The sequence below is a fragment of the Cryptomeria japonica genome, chromosome 6 (genome assembly GCF_030272615.1).
Source record: "Cryptomeria japonica chromosome 6, Sugi_1.0, whole genome shotgun sequence".
In the NCBI taxonomy this organism is placed as follows: Eukaryota; Viridiplantae; Streptophyta; class Pinopsida; order Cupressales; family Cupressaceae; genus Cryptomeria; species Cryptomeria japonica.
This window is the reverse complement of record NC_081410.1, coordinates 148536113-148557351: the sequence shown is the minus strand read 5'-3', so window position 1 is coordinate 148557351 and position 21239 is coordinate 148536113. Positions and strand designations below refer to the sequence as shown.

Here is a 21239-nt window from a genome sequence, read left to right as displayed (position 1 = left end):
TTGGTATCAGAGCCAATATTTTGGTGTTATAGTAGTGTATGTCAGAGGAAGAGATATAACTTGAGGCTAGTACAATGCCTCCCAAGACAATGAGTCAAGAATCCATCAAGAAGATGGTAGAATAAATGACAACAGAGAAATTGATGGAGACAAAGAAGTCTAAGGGTAAGGACAAGGAATGGGAGTCTGACTTTGAGGCAAAAGGGGATGATGGTGATGAAGAAGAACCTACTAAGAAGGCAGAAGAGATACCTACAAATCAAAAGGCATTTGTAGATGCTCTCAAATCAGTGGGTAGAGACAATACAGAGGGATTGTTAGTATATAGTGGAAATATGGATGCAGAAGAGTTACTTGCTTGGATAGAGGCACTTGACAACTATTTTAAATACAAAGAGACCCTTGATGATAAAAGGGTCAAGTTGGCTAACTCAAATTTGAAAGGGACAGCCTTGGCTTGGTGGAATTACCTACAAGAGGAAAGAGTGAATGATGGCAAAAGAAAGATAGTCTCATGGGAGAAAGTGAAGATTAGAATCAAGGTCCAATTCATGCCTATTGAATATGAAGTGTAGATGTTCAAGAAATTGTAGAATCTCAGACAAACAGACCTTGATGTGGGTGTATACATGGAGGAGTTTCACAAGTTAAGTCTCAGATCAAGGAAGAAATAAGGTGAGGCAGAGAAAGTGGCCAGATACCTTAATGGCCTAAGGCAAAACATACCCATAACTACACTTGTGAGAATAATAATAATAATAATAATAATAATAAAATAAGAAGAATATTAACCATATACTTACATGTAAGGAGAATCAGCAGCATAACTGGTGACCTCTAGTTTGCTCCAAGTGATACTATCTTTATCTACTATAACTGAACTCACTAATTTTGCAGTCACTATAACTTTCCCAAGACCAGAAGGCATCAACAATTCCCATGAGGGCTCTCCTCCCTTCTCATCAACTTGTGAAAGAAAATAGTGTCTTCCCGCTACTTGCTGTCCCGGTGAAGTATACAGCAAAGCTGAAGCATTGAAAATGACCCAGGAAGAACCTTTGAATCTGTAGTGCTGATATCCTTCTGCATAAAACCCCAAAAGAGGGACTGAATTTTGTGAATCGGTACTTATTTCAGAAGGAATGGCTACTGCATCAAGGGATGCATCCTGAGACCAGAAGAAATACTGTGCAGTGTATGAAACTTGGATTTCTTTTGCATCTTCTTCACAATATGGTGGGGGGACTCCGCCCATGGAATGCTTGCGTTGCACATATGATACATCACTTGCATGCCCATACCCACTATGACTAATTCCCTTCAACAGCAAATCATCAATGTCATCCTCACTCTTGCCCTTCTCTGTACCGATTGTGCTAACTGTAAGCCACATTAATAACATGTCAGAAATCAATAAACAAGAGGTTTCTAAAGATGGTCAAAATAATTCAAATACTTTTAGAATTGGCAGTGAGAGTTTTGTTTGTAATATAATTGTTTAGCCATTGAAACATTCAATATCTAAATGAGCAAAGTTTATATTAAATATACAATACCTGTAACAGTTGACTCGGGTATGGAAGACACAGGGTCTCCTTCCACCACGCTGAATGAAAATGTGGGCTGAGTTCCTTGAGCCAGCGGATGAGGAAGGTAGTAATGGTAGCCCACTGATACATATTTCTGATTACCATAAGGAGAGTAGAGTTTTGCAGTCGCTCCAACATGGGTATACTTCATCATCCCAGACCCATTTGAGCTCTTCTCACATCGATAAATCTCAACTCCAGTTGCATTCACTTTCAGAAACAGTCTGCAATTAAAACATGGGCGTAAAAAAGCTTAGACAGCTTACCACTTTCAATCATCCAACTAAGATGAGATTTCCTAACGAACTAGCAGTTTTTCCTGTAAACAGAACGCAAATTAAAACTCTTCAAGAAAAAAACATAGATGCAGATTTTTTCTCACGAGTTTCCAAACGGAGGCTGAATTGAATTTTTTGTAAGCTGGAATGTTGCTTCACCGGCATGTTGAAATGAAAGGCACGTTGAAAATTGCAATAGGATAATTGAGATTACATGCAAAAAGTTCCTACATATTGAAGCCATGGTTCTGTGCTCTTCTTTTTCTCTGTGTTCTTTTGGAGAATTGAGATTGTTTACACCCAAATAATGGCGAAAGAGTATATATAAGAATTTAGATCGTAAACACCGTCATTGGATGCCATGCTGACTCTTTCTTAGCACGTTATCGTGCATTCCCAAAATACTATCCATTCTCTGATTTAAATAAAACTTTGAGAAGCTTTGTGAAAAGATTATCCTTTAAAATATTAATTTTCTGAGTTATAACAAATGTTTGGAGATCATTATGTGAGACTCATTAAAACTCAAAACAGTTATGGAAACGCGTGGAGAGACCCATTTAAACTATAAATTATATCTCCACTTTCATGCATGGCTGTTTTTTTTCATTTTTTCACGGTACAGAGACCATTCTAATTATAAATTATAGAGATAAGGTGAGCTGTCTATTCGCAATTATAAATATAAAATAAAAGACATCTGTTTGGAACTTTTCGTTATTAAGGCATACGACTTTTTATAAAATATATTTTTACAGAATTTGTATTACAAAGTCAAGATGGATGCACAGCTGACTTATTGTGTGTGGACTCTGTAAACTCTTGTATTTAAACATAAAGTAAAATAACGTAAAAAGTGTATGTGAGTGATAAGATTCGATCAATTTTATTTTTTAAATACAATGTATTTATTATTCATTCATTTTTTAAATAATTAGGAAAAACTGATTAGTATATTGGATGATTTTAATATATTTAACAATTTTTAATTTCTGATAATGTAATAGTTTCAATTGCATTTAATTATGTGTTTGTTAATAATATTAATAGTTGATTATAATAGAGCTTGATTAAGCACTTGGACAAAAAGTTATGGATAACATGAAAAATTAGGTTGACTACAATATCATGAACAGTAGTTCTCGAATCATTATGGAAAGAATATGTAATTTGAAGGAGTGATGATGAGGATGTTTATAGGTTTATGAAGGACGAGAGGTTGCATGTATTATTGTAAATCACATAGAGGAACTTGTCATCTTTTAAACAAAAAATAAATAAATAATGACTTATGTTGTTTTTTATTAACATAAAAAGGTTTTGAGGGGACCAGAAACCCCATACAACAAGTTTTGAAGGGACCTGAAACCCTCAATTTTTTCATGGATTCGGAACCATCAAAGGATCGTTGCAAAAAGATACATCAAAGACATAAAGCAACCCAACCACAACCACACAAAATGAAACAGACATTACGGATCAAGTGGCACAAGCAGCTGCAAAAAACCTAGCAGTCACCACGAAACAGACGCTAGCCAAATAACAAAGTCAACAAGTACAAACCAAGCTAGCAAAAAAAACAGATCTAAACATCAAACTATAGATCTAAAAAGCCAAAAATGAGGGTTTCACAGGCACCCCCAGCCACCAAAGAGGGTTTAATAGGCACCCCCAGCCACCAAACAGGGTTTTTCCAGGCTCTCTTAACCTGTAACAAAGTCTTCAGATCACCAACAGCAAAATGTGATCCTAACCAAAAATAGACACTAGTCGTACTAAGCCCTTGAAAATTGTTAGCACCCAACCAACCCCTAGAGCAGATAAAGAAAAATGGGTTTTTCTTGGCACCCTCAACCATGAAAGTGGGCTTTACAAGGATCCCACAACTAGACAAAGCCCTGGTCACAGCAATACATCCTAAAGGAGTAGTCTAGTGAATTAGGTTTTGGGAAGGCACCGAAAACCTATTACAAAAGAGGCCAAGAGGGTTCTTACAAGCTCCCTCAACCCACAAGGCTAGCAGCACAAACAAAAGAAACTAAAATACTCCCTCACTCCAACTCTCCATCTCAATAGGAGATAAGTCCACCTCAATACGCCAAGGAGGAAAATATAATAGCAAACTAGATAATCCTTTTGAAGCCACAAGTAGCACTAGCCAAAAAACTCCCTCATACCTAGTCTCTACATCAATAGAAGACAAGCCCACCTCCATAGGACAAGAAGGAGAGCAAACAAAGTGCCCAAACAACCCTTTCTTAGCCAAAAAACTAAACATACTCTCCATCGAAACAAGAGAGAAAACCATCACAAGGATAGAACCAAGAAAAGGGGGGAAGGAGCAGAAGAAACCCTAACCAAAGAGAAAATAGGAAAAGACCAGAGGGTCTATTAACCCCCAAGACAACATATCCCCTCCAAAACAACCACACACTATCATGACCAAGAATGTCAAACTGTTTGTTCCTCTCTAGGAATAGTATCCTCAACCAGTACATTAGTATCTAGAGTAAAATCGTCCTCAATGTTAGTATCATGTACAACGTTCTCAGTATTAACCGGTGTCTCAACATTTTTCTATACATTTGTGTTTATCAGTGGCTCAATTTCCACTATCTTGATATTTTTCAAAACTGTGGGTGGAGTACCCATAATTCCTTTTCCTTGACCTTCAACCGATGTATCTATAGTCTCGGTTTTGGTCTTTGGTGAAGTAAAGAATCCTTTGTCTTCTCCCAAAAATTTGATCCATGCCTTTTGTGTTTCCTTTATTACTTCATTCATTCTTCCTAACATCAAGCTAGTTATTCTGTGTTTGGTATTAAAAAGCTTTCTATCTGTAGCCTCAATTGTCTTCTCCATTTCATCTGGAGCTATAATATCTCAGATGGGTAAAAGTTCTTGCATTTTAAATGTGTTTATCTTCTTGCATAGAAGATAACCTTCTAGCATCTAACATGTTATATAACTTTGTCGGTATTTGATTTTGTATCTCTATTAATGCTTTCTTATAAATATCTAAATATAATAGGACTGCTTCCTCTACCTCTCTCTGTTCATCAACTTCTAATTTATCAGAATAAAACTTGACATTCTTCAGCATACCATCTTTAGTTATTTCATCAACAATTTATGCACGAGTTTTGGGTGGTATAATAGTTACATTACTAGTCTCAAGTGCCAAATCAATGTCACTCTTCTTCCTCCTCTTGGCAGTACTGAATGTAGCTATAGGTGTGGCCTTAGGTGCCTACTTCTATGTCGGTAACTTGATAGAGACCTTTCTAACCTGTAGCTTCTTTGCTTCCACTTTAGGTTCTTCCGGTTTCTTCCTTGCAACCCTCTTGAATACAAATGGTGTGTCATCCTCTTACTCAGAATCTATAGTTATAGGTTCAATGTGAACTATTGGATCCTTCCTCTTTCTCCCTTTCTCTAGGACAACATCAATGAGTGCCTTTATGTCTGTTGAAACCTCCTGTACAAATTTGCTTGCCTTTCCTTCTTGTTTTTCCCTTTTCTTCTTGTTGAACTCATTTTCAACCTCAAGAGTCTTTTGTTGTGCAGTTCCTCAGGGCTTCTCTACCTCATCTATTTTTGCATCAAGTAGAATTTTTGCATATGCATCAAGGATTAGTGCATCTACCTCATAGCCCATTTCTGCTATCCAAATCTTCCAAGGCTTGACAGCTTCCATGAGAATCTCATCTTTCTTAACCATGAAACATATGTCGGTAGAGTATTTCTCTACTATATGCTCAGGTACTCTTATCCTAGACCTCATATACTTTTGAAAATCCTTGCATTAACTCCATACCTTATCATCTCTTAGGCTTCCTAATGCAACAATTGATTGTTTTAATTGCCTTCCTACCGCAATGTCAAAAGCCCATTATTTCCTACCAAAACCGGGAGTACCATTGAGAAAATATAGCATTAAGCAGACTAGCAGGTTTCCATACTGGAAGGTGCCCTTCTTCTCACCTTTAATCTTTCCTAAGTTGATTACCAACTCTTCAAGCATCCAGCCACAAAGATCTAACTTTATATTTTCTATCATCATCCTATATGCAGCCAAAATACATGAACTTGAAACTGAATTCAGTCAGTTTGACTAAGTTACCTTGTATCCTATAACCATGCTTCCAAATTTGATGTCGGTGTTGGTGATAGTGCTCACCTTCATCGATCTCTTGTCTAATGTGGCGTCAGTGATCTTCCTCATGAATTTGTTTGACACTTTCTTGTCTGGATGTTGTCCTACCGATGACAAGCTAGTAATTGCCCAGATGGCTTCCCTAGTGATTTTATAAGGTCTGTCCAATCATATGAATTCCCCATGTACTCTTCTTAGTACGTATCTGATTATTTCATCCTCAAACTCTAGAATATCCAGAATATGAGTGAACCCTAGATCTTCAATGTGTTGATATGTCAATTTAATCTTACCAGATTCTCCCATGAGTTAAGTCATATACATTCCTTTAATCTTTGAAGTGCCTAAGTCCTCTATATGACAATGAATGTATGCTCTAACATCTTCTACATACAAGACTCCCTCCGAAAAATGAGAAAATGCTCCAAATAAATCTTACTTGGTAGCCACATGTGGATATTGTTTGAAAATTAGCTTGGGGCGGTCCTTAACCTCCACTACAGTTGAATTTGCAGCAAAAATAGGAACAGAATATTATCCTACTTCCATGTTTCAAGAAAAATACCTTTGATCGCTGCCGGTGAGAATCTTCAACAAATTCTTCTAGACATTGATGTGATCGCTCAAGAAGAAATTTGATTGCCTCTAAATAGCTTCTAATCTCACTAAGTCACTCTGAATCGCTTTGAATGCTGGGTGATTAACAATGAAGTGTATTCGACCTTTTATCCATCAAGAAAACCCTAATCTTCCATTGACATAAATGACTGCTGGTGAAAGATACTGGATCTCACTCTGAACATTTCAATGGGTGATAATCCTCTCCAATATCTCGAACATCTTCCAGAACCTCTTCCCGGGTCATATGCATGATCTTCATAAAATTTTCCTACCCATAAGGCATCTACCTTACTTACCGGATAAGCTCATTGTCGGTGCAAGAGTAGCCTCTTCTACCGCATAGGTAACCGAGACATTCCCATCTGATGATTGCTCTTCAGTCTTCCTAACCCATCTCTAAGTGTGATCATGATGGATTTCACTAACCCTCTCTTTCCTTTTTTCATTTTATCCTCCATTACTAATCGATGGATTTATGCTTCTACAGAACCTAACAATATGTCTAACTTAATTGCATGCATAACATGTAACATTATTCTTTTGAATTGCTTTGCTAAAACCGGTGAAATTTCTTGACCTGCACTCATTAGCCATATGTATAAATTTTCCACAAGCATAGTATTTTACATTCATTCTGCAATCTTTTGTGTTATGACCAAACTTATTTCATTTAGAACATTTACCGTGAGCAGAATCAGGATTCCGATTTGCTATGTTTCTACATTGCCTAGCCATGTGTCTAAATTTATTGCAAACAAAACATCTACCATTGAATTTATGTGCATTGAATTGTCTTATCGATGCCTTATGGTTTTGATCATCATTAGTAGTACCAGAACTCTACCCTTGCTCAAATCCAAGTCCACTGGAATCTCCAATCTACCTCTATCTCTTCAGTAACTCATCAAGCTATGCTGAGATGATCATGAATTTTTCTTTGTACTCAGTAGCAGTAGTTAAATCTTCTCTTAGTATTATCATTTGTCTCTCAAGCTCTTGCTTATTGCTCTGGGATTGTACCAAATCAATTCTCAATATCTCATTTTCATGAATCAACCTACCACATTCTTCAAATTTGTTTTTAAGGGATACAGCAAGATTTTCTTCTTTTTTCTTTCTACCCTCAATCTCCTTAGACATCCTCATAGTCATAGTTTGCATTTCATTCTCCATAACCATGTTCTCCTAACTTAATTTCTGACATTGTTCCTTAAGTGCATTTTTCTCTTCATCATCCTGATTTTGCAAAAGTTCATTCCTCCTAGCTTGAACAGATGATATTCTCTCTTGTAGGACAAGAATGAATTCCTTGGCAGAATTCAACTCATCTTGCAGCTTTAAGTTCTTCAACCTTTCAACATCATAATCCTCAAGTGTCATCTCAAGATGCTTCTCCGAAGCCATATTCAATGATTCTTGTTTTAGGATCTTCCTCAAGCTATTAAACTTCCTCTGAGGCACAAGGCTTTGATACCAATTGTTTGAAACCAATAACACTAAGAGGAGGGGGTGAATCAGTGTTATACTGGAATAGTAGATTTTAGCCTTAACAAAACATTCATACACCAACCGATATACTGGTATATACATAATTGAAACAAGCAATGCAACCAATAAGCCAAACACATAAATGATAATTATAACACACATATTTATACATGGAAAACGTCAAAGAGGAAAAACCACAGTGGGATTTGTGACCCACAATATCAATTCACTAGCCATTTGAAAAGATATTACAATATATGATGGGCCTGCACTTGCAGGAAGGCTTACAGCCTAGACCACACTGCTCAATCACAATAGGAGCCTCACTGACTACATAAAATTCTAGACAACAATCTGGAGAAGTGTGAACTGCTAAGATAGCATCTCCTATGCCAAAATACAGTTCTAGTTTAAGCTATGTCTGTTTCGGTTAAAACCTTAAACCCCTGTACCGGAATAACCCTTATAATGAATTCCTTACATAAATAATCTCTCAGAATGATTTTGCATCATATTAAATTTACATATGCATCCTAAGTCATGTCCATCTATATCTATCCATATCGCAAAATGATCTATCAAACTGACCTATATACCTTATACAACTTTTATGCCTTATTTCTTCTTACAAAGATATATATAATATCATATTACATGTCAGCCAGATAACATAAATGTATAAGCATTAAAACAATTTTCTGATGCCGGATCCAAGATATGTCAGCCTCCAATACCGGTGACCTTTGCTATACCATGTCAGCCTGCATTGTCGGTCACCAAAGAAATCTTCTATCCTATCGGTGTCAGTATAGAGTTTGTGAAGTGCATGTCTGTATACCATATGAAGTCGGAACCCAAAATCATGTTACCATCAATGACAACATAGTGAAACCAACCAAAAGAGTGTCAATTTCCAACACCTAAATTGCATGGAGATAAATTCAATGAGTTATGAAAGGCCTATAACCTATAAAATGAAATCATAAAATGATTGTTGGCTTTCATTAACACTGCAAAGGGCTAAATTATATAATTGGAGGCTCCAGTTGAGGCTGAGGCCAAGGTTATGAATTGGTCTTTGGAGGTTACTAATGAGGTGGGTTGGGTCACTTTTAAGGGGCTAGAAGTGAAGTTCGACAAATAGGCTACCCTAGAGGAAGAGATGAATTCCATTAAGGCCAATGCAGTCTTTGAGGAGCACAAGAAAAATATGAGAAGGTCATTGCTAATCTCTAGGATGAGTAGAATAAGATGATGAAAAATATGGAGGACATTATGGCCTTTAGTAGGAAGATGATTAATAAAATGGCAGTCTTGATGTAGGTCATGTAGAAGGAACTAAAGTGGAACCATGCAAAGTGTAAGAGAATTGAGATGGGGGAAGCTTATGTTGGTTTGTTGGCCAAGTCTCCAAAAAAGGGGAATTTTAATGTTTCTTCAAATGTTACTCCCTCCAAGGAGGTTCCTATAAATAGGCGGCTATTAATTTTGGACCAACTTGATATTCTCAACTAGGAATGTTAGGTTGTCAAAGGTCTTAGTCTCTTAGGAAATCAATATCTGGTTATTATGTGTTATACTAATTTTCTCTTGGTCTTTGTTTGTTTTTGTCTATTTGTTGGTCTTTTGTTCTATATATTCCAATATTTTTTGGTAGTCTCATTTCTCGTGAGATTCCCCTTCTCCACCTGATGGCTTTTATGTAAAGGTTTTGGGCCCTATCTCAATTCACTTAATCAAAACATCAAGTATAACATAGAGATTAATAAAATTAAAATATGTAGCATAGTCACAATTCAATAAAATATTAAATCAAGCATTTCATAGCTAATCCAGAAATTCATTTAATGTAAGATGAAAAAAATTCCATGATATAATGAAACATGCAATAGTAAATCCTTTTAAATCTACCCTCACATTTTCCATTTTTATCAAGAAATTGAAGAATGTTGTGAATCATAGCTTAATTCTAATTTCTATAAATTACAAAATGAAAAATGTTGCAATTTAAACTAATTTTATTATTTATTTATAAATATAATAAAACATAAATTTTTAATTAGATTGATAAAAATGAGAGTATGAAATAGAATAAAATTACAACAAAATATTTATATTAAAAAAATATTAAAAGAAAAATTTAATAATATAGCCTAATCACCATCTCTTTTCTTCATTAAATAGACTATTTATATACAGATTTTGAAAATATTCTTTCCAACTCTTTATCATCTTTGTGTTTTACATTTCTTCTTATAATTTATTAAAAAATAATATTATAATAATGAAATATACATATTCAAATCATTTTTTCTTTAATTTTAGATCTATTTTGATAGAATGACTTAATATAATCATAAATTCACATGTTACATATTCTTGTGATAAGTTTGATTCATCCCCTAATTTTTAAGTAATTACATTTTATATTCATTTATACACCTTTTCAAATATTTGACTTTACCTATCCTAATTGCAAATATTCTCATATATTTATCATTATTAGTCATTTATTGCACTCATGCTCTCATAAATATTCATTAATTTGATCTAGGACATCTTGGTATCTTCACTTTCCTATCCTAGGTCAATCTCAAGGAATGTAGGTTTTAAACTTAGAGGTTTGATTGACCCAAAAGATCAAAAAATTTAATCAAAATTCTTAATTCTTCCCCTTTCCCACTAGCCATATTTAACCAATTGGTACACATTGGTGTGACATGTTTATGTCTTGGTATTTAAATATATTCAATGTTCAATTTGTTTATATGTTTGAATAAAGAGAAATTGTTAATGTGCAGTTCAATTTTTAAAAGATAAAAAGAATACAGATCTACATCAAAACCATATAGGCTATTTTCATACTTGAGAATGCTACCTTTTAATATTTTCCCAATATCATAAGGCTAATCCATAAGAGGAATTGGTTTAAGAATACATGAACCTAACGATTGACAACTTTTCCAAAGGTCCCTCTAAATTTTAATGTTTATACACCCATACATTAACATAAAGGCTTTCACACAAAAGAAGGAAGCTATCCTAGTAGGTCTAGGATGGACTAATATATTTAAAATAGAGGATCTCATGGAAAAAAATATAGAAAACAGTTGAAAGAATATACTTATTACCTACCCAAAAAAAATTTATACTTGATCAAATTTATTAATGAAATTGTATGTATTTGAGATAAAAATCCATGTGAAGTCGACAAGTTAATTCAAGATATATCTCCTCCACTACTTCATATAAATTCTTTGGATGACTCTGTCTACTATTTTCAATAAGTAGTTCATGTGAGTTGGTCTATGGCCTAGAAATCTTAGTTTTCCTTCCAAGGCTATAAAATTCTTGATGATAGGAGAGAAATACCAATTTATAGTTGACAAGTCTTCCTATAATACCAAATTTTTATTCTTAACTGTAATTTATTTTAGTCACTTAGGGACATTACCAATTTATGGTTGATATCAGTAATATTGAAGTAATTGATTATTCTTGTTGTATTCCTTGGTTTCACTACGGTAGTTGAAGACCTTTAATGCTTTATTGCTACTAACTATAGGTAAAGGTAATTCAAACATTATTTGCACCTTTTTTTAAAGAACTTTTAAAAAATTTATTTAAGAAACCCACATTTTTAACCATTCAAAAATTGGATGAATTCCCATGGAATTGCAATTTCTATGGTATTTTGTATTGTTCTTCTATTGTTATAACATTGGGATGTGCATGCCCAATTTTTAAAAGAATTATTTGTGCCATCGCCTGCCTTGCATGGTTTCCCCTAGTTCATTGTGAATTTTATAATAGTGATGGATAAGAACATGTTTAATAAATAATATATAATTCAAACCTTTTCAACCATTAAAAGTGTCATGAACGTTGATGTCTAACATATTGCTATTTGTGAGTAGAACATTAGAAATATGCAAAATTTGCATTGTTTTTTATGAGAACAAGTTTTGTTAATCAAAAACACATTTAATCACCCATACATTGCATGAATTCCTTCGGATTTACATTTACTGAATCTTTGTTACAGTTATTTCCAACATTGAGGTCTGGTTGTCCAAGTTAATCCTTGTGGCATTTTATGGGGTGAATGGTTTTCCCTTTCTAAATGATGTTGATTTTATCACAATGATATTATATTCACTATAAAATGTATCAATTTAAATTATAAATATTTTTTAACTTCAACAAATAATGTTTAGATCAATACAAACATACTCTAGCACAAGTTAAATATTGTGTTGTATTAAAAAATTTGGCTAGTCATTAGCAATATGCATAATTTTATTGCATTCATCGTAAATTGATGGCAATCATTAATTCTAAACAATTTGAATGGCTATGTTGCATTTGAATTTCATTACAAGTTGATAAAACTGGAATGATTTTGGTTTTGATACCTTTAACTATACAATTTATTTTATCAAATTATATTTTTCACAATCATTCTTATATATGTTGTCTTCTATTTGAGTGTTGTTTGACCCCGAGATTCTTCTAAATAAAAATTTTGCAAGAGTTGATTGTACCTTCTCTTGGTTAATATATCTTGGCATTTTCCACTCACATATTTTATGCATATCATATAATTATTGCAATTCATTGTACTTAATACAGTCTCTCTCATTTGCTAATTCATATTATTTCTCTTAAGATTCATATGCCTATCAACTTAGGTCAGGGCTCCACATCACTTGATTAACTACAAAATTTGAGATAAAATAATGTTATTTCTCTATTACTAGTGCCAACTAGCAACCTAGTTTATCATTTTCCATGTAACTTTATTTCACCTCAATAATTATATTTGCAATTTTTCACGTTTTTATCTTAGACCATGCATTACAAGAGACATTAGATACATAAAGCATCAATTAGAAGCAAGAATAAGGTCAAATATTACCCGATAGTAATAATAGCAATTTAGAAAATGGAAAACATTGTAGCACATTAAATAGCAAAAGCTTCATGTCAACATAACTTCTTATCCAATCGAAAAATCGATCTCTATTATAAGTAATTATTAATTATTAATTATTATTAACAAATACATAAATAAATACAAATATAGCCTTTACATTATTACAAATAAAAAATAATTGAACCTATTACAAGCATACAATATCATACATACCGGTCATTTTCTCCCCATTATTTTAGAACAATTATTAAATGAACAATAACTACATTGTATATTATATTTTAATGTTTAAAACATATAACTTAAAAGTGAACAACACCATTTGCATCAATTTACTTAAATATTTAAATACACAAATTTTATACAACTAGCCCATTCAGTTGTGTATCCATCTTGACTGTGTAATACAAATTCTTGTAAAACATGCTCTCTAAAAAGTCGTCTGCATTACAACCGATATGAGAAAGAAAAATTCCAAAAAGATGCCTCATCTTATTTTATAATATAATTCAGAATAGACAGCTCCACTTATCTCTATACCTAACCAAAGTGAGATCTACAATGTTATGTCTCCACGCGTTTCCATAACTGTTTTGAGTTTTAACTACTCTAACATAATGTTCTCCTTACTTTTATTATAATTCAGAAAATTTGTTTTTTAAAGTATAATCCATTCAAGAATCTTTCCAAAGTTTTATTTAAATCAGAGAATGGATAGTATTTTGGGATTTTGATAACATGCCAAGAAAGAGTCAGCATGGCATCGAATGACGGTGTTTACGATCTAAATGCTTAGGTGTAAACAAACCCAATTCTCCAAACGAACAGTACAGAGGAAAAAGAAGAGCAGAGAACTATGGCTTCAATAGGCAGGAACATTTTGCATGCAATTGGCAACGTGCCTTTTCTTTCAACATGCCGCTGAAGCAACATTTCAACAAGCCGCTGAAGCAACATTTCAGCTTGCAAGAAATTCAATTCAGCCTCCATTTGGAAACTCGTAAGAAACAATCTGAATCTATGTTTTTTTCTTGAAGAGTTATAATTTGCGTTCTGTTTACAGGAAAAACTGCTAGCTCGGTAGGAATTCCCATCTTAATTAGATGATTGAAAGTGGAAAGCTGTCTAAGTTCTTTTACACCCGTGTTTTAATTGCAGACTGTTACTGAAAGTGAATGGAACTGGAGTCCAGATTTATCGATGTGAGAAGAGCTCAAATGGGTCTGGGATGATGAAGTATACCCATGTTGGAGCAACTTCAAAACTTTACTCTCCTTATGATAATGAGAAAAATGTATCAGTGGGCTACCATTACTACCTTCCTCATCCCCTGGCTCAAGGAGCTCAGCACACTTTTTCATTCAGCATGGTGGAAGGAGACCCTCTGTCTGCCATACCCGAGTCAACTGTTACAGGTATTGTATATTTAATATAAACTTTGCTCAGTTATTTATTGAATATTTTAATGGTTAAACATAAACAATTCAAAAAGTATTTCAGACATTTTCATCATCTTTAGAAACCTCATGTTTATTGATTTCTGACATGTTATTAAGGTAGTTACAGTTAACCCAATCAGTAAAGAGAAGGGAACGAGTGAGGATGATATTGATGATTTGCTGCTGAAGGGAGTTAGTCATAGTGGGTATGGGCATGCAGGCATTCCAAGGGCGGAGTTCCCCCACTACATTGTGAAGAAGATGCAAAAGAAATTCAAGTTTCATACACTGCACAGTATTTCTTCTGGTCTCAGGATAGATCCCTTGATACAGCAGCCATTCCTTCTGAAATAAGTACCGATTCAAAGAATTCAATGCCTTTTTTAGGGTTATATGGAGAAGGATATCAGCACTACAGATTCAACGGTTCTTCTTGGATCATTTTCAATGCATCAGCTTTGCTGTATACTTCGCCGGGATAGCAAGTAGTGGGAAGACACTATTTTCTTTCACAAGTTGATGAAAAGGGAGGAGAGCCCTCGTGGGAATTGTTGATGCCTTTTGGTCTTGGGAAAGTTAGAGTGACTACCAAGTTAGTGAGTATAGTTATAGTAGATAAAAATAGTATTACGTGGAGCAAACTGGAGGCCACCAGTTGTGTTGCTGGTCCACCTTACTTGTAAGTATATGGTTGAAATATTTCTTCTTCTTTTATTATTATTATTCTCACCATTTTACTCATCGTTTTTTTTCCTTTTGATTATAATTGCAGAAGTAAATCATACATAGACCAAGTGAAATACGTGCAGAGAGTTTCTACCGTAGGAGGACTTCCTCCCAAACATGAGGATGCTCCAAATCCGGAAACAGGAAATATATATTTGTCACCTTATTCGTCAATCTATTGGTTCTCTACCAATTCCAATTCTTTGTAAATACCCTGTTGACCAAGTATGAAATAATAAAATGTGCAAGATCCCAATGGAAATCCAGCATTCCAATTCAAGTTCAGTAAAAAATTGTGGCTGTTGTTATTTTGTTTATTTATTAATACAGGTAATATAATAAACTAGCATATTTATATTTTAAAAAATCTAAGTAAGATATGTCAAGAGAAATCAAATTATAAAAATATTTAATATTCATATACAAAAATAAAGATTTTTAAATAATAATAAAGATTTTATTAGTAATGAGTTTGAAGAGAAATGGTTGAATAGATCATTTAGAGTATTTGAAAGAAATGTTAGAATGTAATGCACAACATAAATGAACAAAATCAATATATCAGTGGTTGTATATTTTGATAATTATAATAATATATAATTCTTTTGTTTTAAAGAAATTATGACTTTAAAAATTCGAAGTATACAAAGATAAATTATAAGGTGTTATGAAGAAAATTAATATTCTACTCGTTATGTGTATGTATTCAACAATTTAGACATTATGCTTGTTAATGGGCCTTAAAGGGTTAATCCTTTACAGGAAACAACAAATAAAACAGTGTGGTCTCCACCGGAGTGAGATTGGATTAACATAAATTTTGGCAGGGCTGCACGGGCGAACCCAAGAATATCTGGTTCTGGTTGTGTGGCAAGAAACCATGGTGGTGTAGTTCTAGCTAGATATAGTCAAGGCCTAGGGGTGAGCACTAACAATGAATCTGAAGCTAGCGTTGCACTATTTGTAATCCTCTTGGAAAAAAGGGTGGTTGTGGTTAATCTGCACTTGGAAGGTGACTCAAAGATTATAATCCAGGATATTTTGAAAGGGAAAGCTATCTATTGGAAAATTGATAAAATTATTTCTGAACATCAATCACCAGCTATGTGAATTCTCAAAATTTAGGATTTCTCATGTACAAAGAGATGGCAATCAAGAGGCGGATGTGCAAGCTAAGGATGCAGTTCATATTCAACCCAAAGAAACCAAATGGATCTTTGATGGATCAAGTGTTCTAGATTTGAGGTAAGGATGATAAGGTGTATATTTTGATTGCCCCAACAGGCTATAGATGTCGTATAAAGGTGATGATGATTTTTTCATTGATATGGAAGATGATGTGCAATTCAAAGAGATTCACTTCTTGGCTTGAGACACGGTGGCTTCACTTAATCAACCTATGTTATAGCACGTATGTTCATGGCATACTAAAGAATCCCACTATTTTCAAAAAATATTTCTCTAAACTCCTTTTTTGTCACCCCCTGCTAATACACAGCCTGAATTAAAAGTCCCCCTATTTTCGCCAGATATTGTATTTTTTCATAGCCTGAATTAAAAAGCCCCCTATTTTCACCGATAGACAATTTATATTGTACCCTCATTTTTGGGATATTAAACCCCCCAATATGAATGCATGTGATATAATATTGCCTAGCCAATGAAGCCTCCATGGCTCAAGAGCATTAGAGATTCGCAAAGTGATGGAGCTCATGCAGAAATGATGCAAGGGAGATGAAGGTCATACTAATACCCATTGAATAGGCTCCATATTAATGGTGAAGGTAGTGGTTATGATTAGGAAAGGCACATTACATGTGCAATATATGGTCAAAAGGGCCGAAGTTTCAAATTTCTATTTATGACAGGTTATTAACTATAGCTTTTGAGCTTGAAACTCCAAAAAATCATTCAAGTTGGAAAGGCCAGGGTGGAATATTGTTTAGAAGGAATAAATGTCTCTTTAATAAGTTGTTTAATAGTATGCTCTATGCAAAGTATTTGCATTTGAGGCAGTTTTTGGGTAGGGTTTTTGTTTGTGGAATCTTGGTGAAGCTAAGCGACTTGGGTGTGTTTTCTCAGAGAAGTGAATGACATGGAGGTGAACTTCTCTCTGCAATATACCAAGCAAATGGTGGCCTTATGGGGTCACATTTCTAGTGAAAGGCTTTCGCACATCTTCTTATTTGAAGATTAGGATTTCCTCACTTAGGTCAAAAATGTTCTAGGCGATCAATAACTCAAGGCCCAATTCTACTACCACTCCAATGTGGATATTGCTTCTATGTTCCTGGCCTGGTGTCTCGAATTGGAGCTAAGGAACACTGTAAATTGGATCATGAATAGTTGTGAAAAAAGGGAATGATTGTAAGTACATATTGTGATATGTGAATGTTTATGGTGGTTAAGAATGCATTAGGAATGTGATACATAATATTAGAAATGATGATGTTATTGAATAATAGATTGGGTGTTAGGAACATTTGGATTAGTGCACTCTTAAAATGAATCTTAAGAGGTCTAATGATATTTGCATTACTAATGAATAGAATCATGACAGATAGGCTAGTCAGGTATCTTACGTATGCATGTAAAGAGAAATGTTAGTTGAGTTAGAATGCTTTGGATTATGGTAGAAGTTATGGAGTTACGCTTATGTTGATTTATTCATAATGACGATTGTAAGTAATCACATTGAGATACCCTAGGGAAGATTATTTTGTGAGTTGTGTTTATTTCTACTTGCATAATGAGATGATATGATTATGTTGTTTAATTATGTTTATGATGGATACATGTCTATCTTGTAAATGAATGCTCAATGGATATGAGTAGTTAATTGTACATGTTGTATTAGAAGATGTTTTAAAAATAATTATCTCTATTTGCATATTAGATGGTTAGTTTCTCTGAGGTATTTTGGTAGGCATTAATAGTTTAATTCCATTTTATAGAGGTGGGGCTACTATTTTTGGATGATAAGACTATAGCTTTCAAATTTATTTTATTTCCTTGAACGACATGAAAACAAGAGTTAAATATTTTTATATTTGTTTGAATTTTTGTTTCATGCATTAAAATAAAAGTCAAACTTTATTTTTTTAGTTCATTCAATATAAAATTGGTTTTTCTATTTTATTATTATTTATTTATTTAACAAAATTCACTTTTTTTAATGGAAAATATGTTCTTTTCTTTTTAAAAGAGACGATTTCTTTAAAAAAATATTATTTTTACTATTATTTTTTAAAATCTTAAGTTAGCTTTTAGTTTTATTATTATTAATTCTTTTTCTAAAGAAAGATAAAGAAAACTATTTAATTTCATTTTATTTAAGTTAGCTAATTTACTTTAAATTATTTAATTTAAGTTTCTTTATTTGATATTTTAATTCTTATACAAATTTTGATTTGTTTAAATTTTACTATATTTAAATTATTTAATTTAATTTAAGTTACTTTAATTTAAATTATTTAACTTAATTTAAACTAATGTATTAATTTAAATGGTTGTATTAAGTTTAAAGAAACTTAACTTTAATTTCTTCTTTTTCTAAAGAAAGAAAACTATTTCATTTCATTTCATTTTAGTTTATTAATTTAATTTAAGTTAAGTTATTGTATTTATTTTCCCAATTCTTAAACAATTCTTAAATTTTATTATGTTATAGTTTTCATTTTAATTTTAGTTATTTAATTTAATTTCATTTAACATTTAGTTAATTAATTTAAGTTTTTTAATATAATTTCATTTTAGTTATTTCATTTAATTTAACTCATTTAATTTAAATTATTTAATTTTTAATTTTTTATACAATACTTGAAATTAAATTAGCGTAAATTTTTCTATGTTTAAATTAGTTAATTTAATTTAAGTAACTTTATTTAATTTAAATTATTGTATTTAATTTTTTAATTCTTAGATAAGTTAAATTTTTATGATGTTAAGTTTCTATTATAATTTTTAGTAATTTAATTAATTTAAGTTATTTAATGAAGTCACTTAAATTAATTGCATGACACTCATATGCATGTCAAATTAATTTTTTTTAGTGTTTATTAACACATATTTGTGCATCCATTATGTGAGTATAATACGCCTCTCGACAAAATGATTTAGGTTTCAATACAAAATCTTAAATATTTATGGGTTAAATGTGATTTTTTAATCAAAATTAAGTATCATGGGAGTGATCTAATTTATGATAGTGATCTATAATCTATATGATTGTTTTGATAGAATGCATATTTTTTCAATTTGATTCAATATATGAGTATATGGACAATAGTATTTAAAAATATTTTTTGAGTAATTGTTAGATTAATAAGGTCGTGTTCCCTTTGGTCAACTCCCTTGATGGACTAGCTCTATGACATCAAGAAAATATTCAAAGATAGCATTCCCAAGTATGTGAACGTTCTATATTGGAGCATATCTCCCTATATTCAAAGATAGCATTCCCAAGCATGGTTAATCATATCATGGAACATTTGTCCCTTTGTTCAGAAGCATTTTTGGATTAGTTATGAAATGCTCGATTCTTATTGAAGTACATGATTATGCTACACATTTTTATTTGATTAATTTTTTAACTATGTTTGTATCAAAAAAAATGATATTCATTATTTTATGCAAGTGACATTTAATCAAAATTTATAATATGGCTGAATTTAATTATTTTAGTTTATGCTATGGTTATTATGATTTTGATTTAAATAATTGATATGTGGCTATATTTTTTTATAGAAAGAGGGGTAAAAAATTATTAAATTAAAAAGAACAATACATAGCCAAAGGGCATTCAACCCAGAAAAGAAAGTAGAACAAGAAACACTATCCAAAAGGTTATCCAAATAGGCAAAAATTAACAAATATTATCTACCATGACAATCTTATAAGCATTTGAGCATATTTTGGATACAACTAGCCCCATTCCCCAACATCCCAACCATCAAGATGCTTTGAAGCCCATTTAGCCAAATAGTCAATTGCCTTATTCCACTCCAGAGGAACATAATAAAAGGAAACTAACTCCAAAGAGTCTCTCAAACTAAGGATCTGTCTGACCACCATAGCCAAATGTCAATCAACATCCTCCAACTTCTTCACATTCAACATATACATAACAACTTAGGAATTTGATTTGACATTCCTGCATTTGTCATCAAAATGTCCAAACTTGTTGCAATTGTAACATTTTACATTCCTCTATGACGCAGGTGAGCGGGAAAGCTCGAAGGGGCTCTACTAGGGTTTCAACAAAAGAGGCAGATGAAGTGGATGATGGGGATGGCGATGGTGATGGCCCCAATGTCTTCCTCTTCGAGGCCCCTGGTTGCAATGGCTTCTTGCGTGTTGGGGTTATTTTTGTGGGACTTGTGTCAACCCCTGGTTCTGTCATTGCCTCTGCCTTTTTTGTTAACAATAAGGTGAAGGTCATTTCGATGGATGATGGTGAAGACGTGACATTTGCACCATTGGTCTTTGTCTATTTGGTGGCTATGTTTGTGGATCTGGTGTTTTTTTCATGCCTGGGGCCTGAGAGTTGGGCCGAGAGGGGGTGATTCTTACCGTTTCTCTTGTTTTCAAGGCCCTGAGTCTATTGATAGGGTTCCTATTTGTCATGACATTGGGTTTGAGGTGGCCTCTCTTAGAAGTTGGGAAGGTGCCGATGCGACCTTGGTCCATGCTTTTTTGGTGGATGTCTCATGTGTTGAGGCGCCCCTTGTAAAGTTTGGGGTTGACTGTAAACCCAATGCTTGTCTTGGAGGGATCTTTGTTGTCATTTCTTTGGGGTTTGGTGGTGGACTCTGGGCGCTTTCCTGATATGGGAACGAGGCTATGCAGGAAGGAGCTTCTGTCACTAGGTTCCTTTTCAGGTTTGTGGCCTCTCCTCTCCCTGTTCTTTTCCTCTGGTTTCCAGGGGCTTTTTTTGTGTTGGGTCACCCTCTTCTAGTGGTTGTGGGACTGCTTATGTGGTACACTATGAGAGGGATTTATGGGCTT

General features: G+C 33.3%; 1 protein-coding gene across 1 annotated transcript; it reads right to left on the bottom strand.

The window, feature by feature from the left end:
- Positions 1-799: 799 nt before the first annotated feature.
- Positions 800-2032, bottom strand: LOC131876545 (uncharacterized). Its single transcript, XM_059221970.1, has 3 exons — positions 1950-2032; positions 1557-1813; positions 800-1380 (listed from the first exon to the last, which is right to left on the bottom strand). Exons 1-3 carry the CDS (start codon positions 2030-2032, stop codon positions 800-802), a joined length of 921 nt encoding a protein of 306 aa, XP_059077953.1.
- Between the last annotated feature and the right edge of the window lie 19207 nt (positions 2033-21239).